Source organism: Condylura cristata, unplaced genomic scaffold (genome assembly GCF_000260355.1).
Source record: "Condylura cristata isolate star-nosed mole 26May11 unplaced genomic scaffold, ConCri1.0 scaffold00007, whole genome shotgun sequence".
Lineage (NCBI taxonomy): Eukaryota > Metazoa > Chordata > Mammalia > Eulipotyphla > Talpidae > Condylura > Condylura cristata.
In genome coordinates, this window is record NW_004567108.1 from 33,509,725 (window position 1) to 33,522,357 (window position 12,633).

General features: G+C 40.5%; 1 protein-coding gene across 1 annotated transcript in view; it reads right to left on the minus strand.

Moving 5' to 3' along the window:
• Positions 1 to 12,510, minus strand: part of THBS4 (thrombospondin 4) — a 41,522-nt gene extending 29,012 nt beyond the window's left edge. The window contains exons 1-2 of the mRNA XM_004678174.2: positions 12,423 to 12,510; positions 6,799 to 7,002 (exon numbers count right to left, since the gene is read on the minus strand). Of these exons, the coding sequence (XP_004678231.1) occupies positions 6,799 to 7,002; positions 12,423 to 12,510 (292 nt within the window). The remainder of the gene's footprint in view (positions 1 to 6,798; positions 7,003 to 12,422) is intronic.
• Between the last annotated feature and the right edge of the window lie 123 nt (positions 12,511 to 12,633).

Genomic DNA, 12,633 nt, shown 5'->3' on the forward strand with positions numbered 1-12,633 from the left:
CACACGCGAGCCTGGGGGTGGGGTTTGACAGAACACTACAACACAAGCTGAGACAGCCATTTCCCCTGCAGGAGACCTGACAGTCAGCCCACTGGAAGGTGTGGTCTTCCCCTGGGTCCACCACACCTCTGCCCATCCCCACACAGGGGAGCACTGCACTCAGGAAATCAGTCACTGGGTAACACAACATGTTTCTCCAGCTGCGGCATTTTCAGTTCTCTTGCTTGCTCACCCCTCACCACTAGCTTTAACAAAGTGGCTTGGTTATTTGGGCCTGATTTTCCCACAGGGTCAGCACATCTGATTAGGACTTTAAGACTATAGATGTCCAAAAGGCGTTGCTGCCTCTACTCCGTTCCCTCTGGGTTTCTCTGCCAGATTCCCAACTCATCTTCCTCCTGAAGTGTTTTTCTGCATGGTTTTTCTGTACTAATATCTTGAGCTTCAAGAAATACTGTTCCACCAACTAACTGTCTTCTCAAACTAAGACACAAACAAGCAAATGAGACCCTTCAATAGTGCCCAATGGGTGCCTAAAGAAAGTCCAAACTCCTTATCCTGGGCCAGGCCCCTACCTTCCTGCCACCTTCCTCACCCTCCATGCTTCTGATGCCCAGCCAAGCAAATGTTTTCTCCAGTCTCCCTCATCTTTTCTTTGTGTAGATTGTTCTGTTCTCAGTCGCTCTCCTTGCTCCATCATCACTACATTTGAAGCCAAGACACATTTGAAGCCAAGACACACTTGAAATGAAGCATATTCCCTGGTCCTCCTTGTCCTCTGCCTCTCCCATTCTACCCTCTATCACTTTCCTAGGACTTCTTGAAGTTTATTTTTCCAGGACTCAGGTTCTAGTCATGGCTCAGATACTTCATAGCTGCATGACCCTGGGTCTGTCAATTTTGTGATGCCCGTATCTCTTGAACTATTAGATGGAGTTAATAATGCGTCTTTTCTACTTCATCTTACTTTCAATGTAAGTCAAATAAAAAAACACAAACTATACATTTCTACACAAATATGGGTATCAATATATATATTATATATATATATACTGTTTATTTTTTCTACTACAGTAAACCAGGGGCCTTTTTTTAAAAAATCAATTTTCTTGTGTACTATAACATCTGAGAACACCAAGTACAACTATTTGAGTGAAAAAATAGTTGATTTTTTAAACTTACAATCCTAAAAAAAGTGTGGCAGTACTTATAAGTTTGTTTATTTATAAATACTGACTTATTACCTTTTAAACTTAGCATCACTGCATGTCTGACAATTTGGGGCCTGATTTTAAGACTGTATTTATAAGGCTTGAGTAGAAGCCTGACACAGGAACTACACTGCTTAGCCTTATTAAACACCACCTCAGTGACTGGCAGGAGATTAAAAAACAAAACAAACAAAAAAAAAACCACCAAAAAACCCAACCTAGGCAATGATGATTTGAAATATTGCTATCTTGGGAAAGCCATTTCCCACTTTTTGAAAAGTGGGCCTGGTTGCCAAAAATATTATGATAGTTGAATGTGGAGGCATGAAGCCAGCCCTAAAGAAGTAGAAATGATAATATTTTGCCTGCCTGGGCAACAGAGTTCAGAATGATCTGGCCTGAAGGCAACACATTTGTGAAAGTAATCTGGGCTTTCTGCTTTGCTAGCTGGCACTTTTAAGTATGTGGTGAAGGCCATCATTGTCAACCTTTCCTCCTCTTTTTAAATAATTGTATATTAAAAAAGCCTTCTTGCCATTATGTCTCTCGTGATAGATAGTCTTATTTGCCTTTGCTTATTTATCTTTATGACCAATACACTAGGCCTTTGTAACTTCAGTAGTCTGTGGAAGCATATATAAAAGATAAATCATCAAACTGCTTTTTCTGAAAGTACTGGGTGGCTCCCAGATATGATAAATGCAGTCAATATGTTTTGAAAATTTCTTAGAGGTTTCAACTGTGACGTTTACAGAGTAAACACACATGAGAAGAACAATGTTATATTAAATATCTGCAGGTTTTATATTTTGAGAACTTACGAGATTCAGTGCACTCAACTCTCTGGTAGCTGGCAAAGCTGTGACTATACACAGAATCCCAAGGTCATGTCACAGGAGAAAAGTTGTAAAGCAATTTATTAAGCACCTATGGAACCTCTCCAGCTTCAGCTGAGACATAGGATATTAGCATTATAAGTCACCCAGCTTAAAATCTCACTCCACAAATGCCTTAAATAAAAATGTAGCCTCTACCAACACATCATCTTAGAAACTTTATGAAAAAAAGTCTGGCATGCCTTATTTTTAGTAAACCCATTTGTCTTCAAATAATCCCATATTTCTCCAGGCAATTCCAAAATACTTTAATAATACCTGGGAGTCTATCCTAAAGTTCACTGAAGTTCTTTCCACCGTGGCATGTGACCACTTCAAAACTGAGCTCATTCAAGGGTACCTCAAAAGACTATTGTGAAATTCAAAGGAATAATAAGTGTTGAGCCTTTAGCACAATCCTGGTACACTGGACAGGCTTCCTAAATATTACTGTTAATGTTTGAGGCACTTCATTTTTCTTCTTCCATCATGGGACTCAGAATTCTGATTTTTAAATGCTCACATCTTTCTCCAGCTGTGTTTCTCTTCAGCCTGCAGGCTTCAGAACAACCACTCCAATCTATCTGGTAGTTCCTATGCCTAGTCTTGGGAGCCTGGGGGATTCTTCAGTCATTATTGCAAATTCTTTTTTTCTTTTTTTTTACTATCCAAAGTCAGGTTTATAATAAAAAGGGAGAGAAGAGTAAAGGATACTTGCACAGACAAAAGCAGGCAGGAAAAGCTGGGCCTTTAGGGACAGGTCTGCTAACAGAGAGGCCTGTATTTTTCTGATGGGCAGCCCTGGGAGGAGATCTGCTCTAGGAGGAGATTGGGAGGAGAATGAAGGAAAAACCTGCATAGTACTGCAAATTCTCCTTCATTTCACAGTACCACACTATTCTTTTGTGGTGATCAAATGGAGACTAAAGTAACAGTTCTTCTCATTTACCTTTTCTGAAAACTGAAGGTTTTATCAAGAGTTCACCAAATCATCAACTCTGGAGGACAGCTGTCTAAATAGTAGACTGATAAAAACACTTGAAATTTTTATTGAACTTCACAGTTTAAAAAAAGTTACTACAGGTTATATTATTCAGTCTTTGCAATCAACCTGTTATTATCATTCCCACTTCAGAGATAGGAAGGTGAGACTCCATGATTCAGAGTTGTATTTACTGTGATCCAGTTGGCAAAGATTTTTAATTGTGTCTCAAATTCAAGATGCTAACTAAAAAGCTGTCGTTATGCCAGATACAAGGTGAGAATCAACCATATCCTCTCTCCAGAGAGTTTCTGTAGACTGTTTATTTCTATCAAGTTTATACCACCTATATTACTAATAATTTGATAGAGATCATTTCTGTTAGAATTACTACCTACATTTCTTTTATATCCTCTTCCAGTCTTAAAAATTCATTCATTCATTCAACAATGAACATGAGACAGACCACTATGTCCCAGATACTATGTACACCCAGAATTTCCATTTAGTTCGCTCAACTGTTCATGAGCCACTTCTGTGTATAAGGAAAGGCACCGTGCTATGAGCTGCAGCAGATACCTCAGGTCCTGCCTTGAGGTATATTACCACACAGGTAGACCTAGAAGTAACTTAAGTTCAAGGGAAATGAAGACTAGTGCCTTCCACAGAGGTATAAAGTTCTAAGATGTCTGAGGGAGTTTGAAGTGGCACTTGCATGCAAAGGCCTTGGTATCTGGAGATCATGTAGGACATTTACCAGGTGAGCAGAGGGGAAAGGATGGGATAGACAGTGTAGGTGTGTCAAAGGACAGGTAGTTAGTCCACCTAGCTGAAGTGCGGCTTGCAGGTAGGACTGGAAGGAACGATAAGCTGGAAAGGTTGGCTGGGGTCATGAAGTAGAAAGCCATGAGCACTCAGCAGAGGAGCATGTATGTTATTCAGCTTGGAATGCTGAACCACTAAGCTCTCTGGGGTCAGAGTTATGCTTTGTGAACAGAAGTGAGATAGCCATGGGTAGGATGATTTACAGTATAACAGTAGAAACAGTTCACTGGCAAACTCATTTTGTTGTTTCCACGAGCTATACTTTTGTCTACTGTAAAAGCTCCTCTAGAGCCCAGACAACCAAATCCTGCTTTTTAATGCTCTCTGTCTGGTCAACTTTCCCCAAATCACATGTCCTGTTTCCTACTCAAGTGTTCTAGATCAGCAGAATTACATGTTGATTTCTTCTGCTTCACTGTCTCCATGCAAATCAACAGAAGAGGCGACCAGCTGAGCCTTGACTGGTACTAGTAACTGGGGCCCACTTCCAAGGAAAGAATTATCCCAGTGCCCTCCATAAATCATGTCAGGCTGCGTGGCCACCACCAAAGACCTCACTAGGGGGTTCACTACCACATACTAATAAGTCTTTTCTTGGGACCTAAAAGATCCAGTGACTTCTCATTGTTCCAGTCAGAATAGAATGATGTTCCTTCAAGAACTTTCAGATTCATCAGGGATAATAAATCTATTTCCCACTACTCCAGAGAAATTACTCCTTGCTAAATTCTTCAACTGGTAATAGTAATATAAACCCTTCTTTGTTTTCTCAGAAGTTTCATCTCTGGGTTCTTTCATATTTCCTAAGGGCCCCTTTATCTTTTCTAATAGACTAGATATGTGGAGATGTCCTGCCCTTTCATCTTCTCTAACACGGTGATCAGCTGGTACACACAGCTGAAACTCAGACTAGTGATTCTTTAGAGGAACATCAACAAGCCTCTTTCCTACCCATCTGCCAGCCCATATATCTGTTTATGTAATGGTACATAGGGAAGAATCAATTCAAGAGAAGATGTTTCCTTGTGTTTTCAGGCTACATGGAAATTTTCACAGATTCATACACTGGTTAATTTAGAAATAGAGGGTGAGATTCAGTGAGGGCAAAAAGCTTGAAGCAGTTTTTCACTCTGTAAAGAGCCTTTTAGTCATTTAATTGAGCTAGGAGAAAATTATCTAATGCAACAGTTTAGTGAAATTCTGATCTTTCAATGAAGAGGAGCTGTTTGATGAGCAATTCCTTCAATAGATGTGAGGTGGAAATGGGGTTGTTTGTTGTAAAGCAGAGAGATGGGTACTCTAATTGGGGCTGAAGATGTGGCAGAAGAGGCAAGAATAGTTGAATCATCTACTGAACCCAGACTTCTCTTGTTATCTGAAACCTCAAAAAGCCCCAGGGGCTGAGGCAAAGACAGAGGGAAAGAGAATGTGGAACTTGACATAAAAGAAGGGGTTAAAGTCGCATTTCCTTTTTAACGCTACAGACCTATGAAATCTAAGGATGAAAATTAATTTCAATTCCTAACACCTACAGGCCTGAGTGTTCAATTATAATTAGAATCTAAGACAAGGCCTGACATTCCTAATTTGTTTAAAAAAAAAAAAAAAAAAGCAAGGGCCCTCCCTGGTGGCGCTGCCGGTTAAAGCACAGCACTAAAAAGATGCTAAAGCCACTGCAGCACGACTTCGATCTCCAGCCCCAGAGGTGACCCGCCCGTTGCTTCCCTAGGCAGTGCACTTGTCAGTGGGCCTGTTCTGCTCCCCACTCTGTCTCTGGTGAGTCCTCTCACCTCCCCTGCACCTCTGGCCTGTACCCCAGTTCTGTATGCATAAATAACTCAATCTTTTGAAACAAAAAACAAAACCTGAAATAAATATCAAATGTAGGGAGAAGGAATGGTCCTTTGTTTTTATTAAAAGCAAGAGGCAGCACAAACACAGATCTGTCACATTCCTCAATAAGCAGGAACAGGCGTTGCCCTCAGGACATGGGTGGGAGGGAAGGAGAAAACATAGTGACCTGTTTTCACTGGGAGTCGTTTCATAGAGTGTACTACTCACATTGGCAGTGAAAACACATTACCAGAGAAAGCAAACAGGTGAAAGACCTATGGAAACTGGTATGAACTAGTAGAAAGAGTCGTTCATTTAGTCTCTGGTTGGGGAGCACTCTCTACCAAGTCCAGGGAGATCTGCTCGCAGCGCTAAGGTGTCACGCCTGCCAAGTCACATGCTTCCATGGGAAGGTAAGAATGGTGTGGTGGCTATTTATGGGTTGAATATTCAAGTATCCCCAAAATTCATACATGGTGGCTATTATGAGTTGAATATTCAAGTCTCCCCAAAATTCTTATGTTGAAGTCCTGACCCTCATGATGGTCAGGTGATGGTATTAGGAAGTGGATTTATGGAGATCTCCATGAAGGGATCAGTGTCATTAGGAGAGGAAGAAAGAGAGCTTTCCCTGTCTCTACCGCATACCTACGAGGAAAGACCATGGGTGCAGTAAGAAGGTAGCTGTCTACAAGTCAGGACTTGGGCCCTTATCAGGAACCAAATCTATAGACTGATCTTGGACCACTCAGCTTCCAATACTGTGAGAAGTAAGTTTCTGTTGTTTGATCCATTCAGATTATAGCGCTTGCTATTGCAACAAGAGCTAAGACAGTGGCCCGATTGCCCTGTGCCCTGTCTCTTCCAGAGCTGGATCCAGAATATCATGTTGACCACAAACAATTCTTCATTCTTTTTCCCATTATCAACTCACCTTCCCTAGATAGGCATATTTGAAGTGAACCGTGATTGAGAATAAAATTACAAGGGAACCACGGCAAGAAAAACAGACCTCAAATCCTGTGAGAGGAAAGGGAGTTTTTAAGACAATGATTTATGCAGAGTTGCTTACCTTTGTTTAGTCGCCCCATCACAGTAAATTCAAAATATTTGCTGTTGTCTGTTGAAGAGTAAAGGCCGAAGATAGTGGCTGAACTTTTAGTCTGCAGCTTGAAGGTGGAGATCACATAGAGCTCATTCAGGGTGGGGTCTGTCAGGATCGGCTGCAGAACACCTGGGTTCAACCTCTGGCTGGCAGAGGGAAGAAGATCAAAGACTAGAGACAAGAAGAAGAAATGGATCATCAGTAAAAGACTGACCCTTGGGTTAACAAACATGAAGGGTACAACTTGACAGTAAGCTATTAAGAAATGTAAACTAATATTATAATTATTTTCCCACATCACTAATTTTCCGTCCGTCCTTCTCATTTACAATGTCTAAATATTTGAAAACAGAACATAGCACATTATACATCACTAGGTTACAGTCCATCCCCAGAAGACTAAATTTGCAAACCTCAAATGTTACAACTGGCTTAAGAAGTGGTTCTGAAAATGCCCACTGGCAAAAACATTGCAGGTGTAAAGTGCAAGGAGAATGCATTGCTTTTCTTATGGTCCCAAGTTGCTTTTAATCAACCCAGCAGCACTGTCTCTCAAACTGCAATTATTTATGAAAGCTGTGAGAGACAGTAGTTCAGAGTTATTTAAAGGCAACTATCAAATTTGTGAAACAGACACTAGAAGTTACTTAGTAATTCTTTTAGTTTATGCAAATATCATTTGAACAACTTAGCCTGGGGGAATTTCCAACTGTAGAACTCTCTTGGATACAATAATCTAGTTACTAAAAGGGTAATAGTACCCTTAAATTTATAGAGATCTTACAAATTAATAAAATAAGCATCCTAACAAAAAACTAGGCAGACCATGAAAAGGCAATTTACAAAAAATGTACAATGGCAAATAAGCACGTGTACACACCCCTCCCCCCACAATGCTATTCACATTATGCTTAACTATTAGAGGAAGGAATTGCTAGCTTAACATTAAGGTGTCTTTTTCACCATCAAGTTGGAAAAACAAATACAATAATACCCAGCTGTTGGTGAGGGTTTAAGGAAAAGGCTCACCAGCCCCAGCGAATCAGTAAGCTTTTTTTGGGCTCTCCAGGTGTTCTCTCATGGTCCTGCCTCTCCGCCATAGCCTGCGTGATGCGGCCTCAGAGCCTCCGCCTCTAGGTCCAGCTGTGCAGCCCACGCCACCCTCCAGGTGTCCGCCCTCAGGAACGCGCACCCATCATGCTCGCAAGAGCATTCAAGGCCACAGGTGATGGCCAGAGGCCAGGAGCATTTCATTTACCCTGCAGGCATCAAATGGCCATGGGTATGCTCTAAACTAGTTAACACACTAAGACCGTTTCAATAACAGCACCAAAAGCCCTAAGCCACACATACTCTTTGATTTAGCAATTCTACCTACAGAAATTTATCCTGAGGAGCCAATGAATAACATGTTAAATTTAGATATAAAGATATTCACTACCAAGTGGCACTTCTAGAACTTCTACTAGGAAGGAATTATGTGAAAATTGGATCTGCAGGAGGTGGGACACCTGATGCTCTGATGGCAACACCCTTTGTTCTGAAAAACTCCTTAACTGAGAAAGAAGGGCTCGCAGAGAGGAGGGGAGTTTAGCCATCTCAATGCACTGTGATTATTCAACAATTTACATTATATCAGAGTACTATAAACATAGTATGGTGTCTTCTATTAGAGCCCTGGAAATAAATTTTGGTCCTTCCAAAGAGTGGAATACAATCTATTAAGAAGGGTAATGCAGCTTAACGAGGAAAAATATTCATGATATATAAAGTCATTGCAGATATATGATATATAAAATGGAACAAAATGTTATAAAATTATATAACATTCCATTTGAAAATTCGCATAAAAATTTTGAAAGATAGCACAACATATTAACACGAACAGTGGCTGTATCTAGATTATATGATATTAATTTCCTTTTTTTGGCTTTGTCTGTCTTTTTTTTTTTTACAATGAACAGGTATTGCTTTTGTAGTATAATAAAATAAATAAAAGCTATAAAAGACAAAAACCCAGTTATGCAAGAATGTTTACTTTTTTCAAAACACACACTTGTCTTCTTTCTGAATCTGTATTCTTTTCTATGTACCAGAGGACCTCACACAATTCTTATTGTAATATTAGAAGAGTTGGAAAGCAGAAAATCTATTATGTTATTTATAGCACTACAGACTCCCCAAACATGAAGACTGTTACAGTACTTCCAGAGGGAAAATGAATTTTTAAATTTCAAGGGAATTGCAAAATTTATATTTCCCCAGTGAGGAAGACAAAGGAAAACCAGGCAATATGTTTAAAAGCCTCACTCAAGACAAGCCACCTTCAAAAAGAGATGTGGGTTTGAACTGCATTAAAACACTAAAGTCTTGGTATTCTTGGTTTGACTATGATAACATACATAATTTAAGTGAAACTAAATTTATCGTATTTCAATCTGTATGGTTCATCTAAGCCACAGGCTTCTCTTTCAAGAGGCAAAGTTAGGCTTAGTACTGAGTTTGGAGAGTGTTCTGAAAAGGAAATGAGACATTACAAATTTTTTATTCACATTACTATATTTTAGTAATGTTAGAATCTAAGCACAGCCCTCTAGTGTTAGCGTGGAAATTACCACTGCAATGACAACTTACACAGTATGAAAATCAAATCCCTTCTAATTTAAGATTAGCACTGAAACTCAACAGAAAGGAGATAAGCAAATTATCAAGTTGAGCTGATAATTAAAAGGCTAAATAACTCAATAAAAGAATCCATCAGAAACATGGCTTAATCAGATCAACAGCAACTAAATTAACCAGATAATATAGGTATCATAGCCTGAGTTCAAGTCTCTATATGACAGGCAGATCTATGTAGAAGCAAAATTTGTACCTGTTTGCACCCACAAAGCAGTGAGTTGCAACGTCAAGAATACAACACAAAATATTATACCCACAAATTCAAGCCTACTTGTGAGCCGTGTTAAAAAAGCAAAACACAAAACTTTCTCTGTTATTTTAAAAGCAATTCCAAAAAAGCCAAAGTGAGACTACATCAAACTAAAAACTTGCACAGTAAAGGAAATCAACAAAACAAAAAGACGACCTACAGAATTAGAGAAAACATTGGCAAATCAGTATCTGATAAAGGGTTAATAGCCAAAAAATATGAAGAACTCATATAAATCAACAGCAAAACAATCTGAGGAAAAGAAATGAGCAGGCTTGAACATTTTTCTCCCAAATACACACACATGGTCAACAGAAACATGAAAAGATGCTCAACAACACTAATCTTTAAGAGAATGCAAATCTGTTTAGATTTGTTGAGACATCACTTTACACCTGTTAAAATAACTTACCAAAAGTACAAACAGACATGTGAATAAATTGTCTTTGTGAATAAATTGTCAAATGTAAAGAAAAGGCAACCCTGTACATTGTGGGAATGTAAATTGGGACAGCTACTATGAAAAACAGCATGGAGGGTCCTCAAATAATTAAAAATAGAACTACCACATAACCCAGCAATAGCATGTCTGGGTGGAATCTATTTTTAATCCAAAGAAAACCGAAATGCTCAAAAGTGAAGCATTATTTTACAATAGTCAATACGTGGAAACAGCTTAAGTGTGCACTGATGAATGAATGGATAAAGATGATGTGTTATCGACAAACAATGGAATTATTTTCAGTCATAAAAAAGAATGAGATTTTGCCACTTTCAACAATGTAGGTGTACCTTGAGGGCATTGAGATATGTGAAATAAGTAGGAAAGAGCAAGACAGATACCATATGATCTCATTTACTTGTGGAATTGATAAAAAACCACAATACCAAGCAGATTGCTGGGACATAAAATGGGGATCAAAAGGCACAAACGTCTGGCCTTTCCTGTGGCACAACAGGTTAAAGCACAGCACTGTAAAGCACAGCACCACGAAGCTCGTAGCAGTGACTTCAGCATGAGTTCAATCCCTGGCCAGGGAGGTGACCCACATGGCTTGGTAGACCTCTTCTGTTCCACTCACTGCTCCCATCAGCAGTGTACTTAGTCAATCTGCCTGTTCTGCTCCCCACTCTGTTGCTGGTGAATCCTCTTACCGCCCCTGCACCTCTGGCCTGTACCCCAGCTCTGAACGCATAAATACATAAAGCTTAAAAAAGGCACAAACTTCCAGTTATAAAGCAAATAATTCATGGTAATGTAATGTGCAGCATGACTATAATATTGTATTGTATATTTGAGAGATGTTACAAGTAGATCCTAAAAGTTCTCACCACAAGAAAAGTTTTTGTAACTATGTATGGTGTAGGATGTTAATTCACATTATTGTCTACTTCTTATTACGATGGATAAACTGATCACTATGTTGTACACCTGAAATTAATGCTATATATCAATTAGTAGCAAAGTCAATTAGAAGCAGAGTCATAGCAAATAAATACAGACTACAGCATTTCAAATATTTCAATCTAAACTAACAGCAAGTTTGGTTGCCTGATCTGGAAAAAAATGAGTTATTTGGTGAAATGTAAAGCTCAACTGGGTGATTACTGCCATGGCAAGGGAAGGGAGTCGAGAATGGCCGTTATCGGCATTCTTCATTCTGGCTTTGTGAGGAACAACAACTTTTACTATCTTATTTTAGTAGGTTTGGTCGAATAAGTGAAATCTACAACAGTGGTACTCAAAAAAGAAAGAAAATACTAAGATCAATGTTTTAAACTGTCAGCTTGTAACTGAATTTACAACTTATTGTAAAGCCTCCTTTTACAAACCTGATTTAGGCACAAAAGAAGAAAGACAGTCTGTATCTCTTCCAGATGTCTTTCTTTAGTAATTAAATTAACCTGGGCACCAATTTCAAACAGATGATCAGCACTAGATAGCCAAAGCCTGGGAGATCTTTCCTTGCTTAAATACTTTCTCTCTTTACTCTTCACAAAAATTTTCTTTTAGCTTAAGTGCTTTCTGCCCAGCCATTACTTTCACCCCATCTCACAAGGGGGTTTGAAGATCACCCAGGTGTCTTTTCAAATTATCAAATTTTTACCTCTTCCCAGAGAAAAGGACGATTTTCTCTGCCTCTCCAGTTCTATTTGTCCCAGGAATCACGGAATCAAGTTCCTAAAGGAGGCTTTGGCGTACAAGCAAAGTTACAGCTGAAACAAGGCTGGTGGGTAGAGAAACGCTGCACCTTTCCTGGGGCTGTCCAGGGGACGCGGCGCTGCCTCGTGGAATATAGGGGGCAAGGGGTGACAGAAGCGGAGCCCACAGACACAAGTCAAGTTCACCTTACACCAGACAGGGCATGTTTCCAGTCTGAGGCTATGTGATAAGCTTCTGAGTAGACCCCACGACCCCGCGTAGACTGAAAACAAGGTTTGCGTCTCCAAAACGATTGTTTTGGGAATTAGTCTTGTCGCGGGAAAACCTAACCTCGGAAAACACTATCCTCAAGTCACAGCTTCCAATCACAACGTGCTTTGACTCGGACCCCAGAGGGACAGGGGTGTTGAGCGAGGCCCCCGGAGCCAAGAGCTGAGCAGCGCGGCGCTGGACGGCGGGCTCCGCGAATGAGGGACCCGGCCCGAGCCCGCTTACCCTGGGGGGTGGCCTGGGCGCCGACCCCCAGCCACGGCGGCAAGCCCAGGTGCATGAGGAGGAAGGCGGCTCCGCACGCGGCCAGCATGTTGGCTCTTCTAGCTCCCCGCGGGCCCCGGGGAGCAACGGCAGCGGGGCTCTGCCTCGGCGTCCCGGGCTGGAGCTGCCTGCGGGCTGGAGCGCGGGCGGCGCAGGTGAAGGTGCGCGGCGA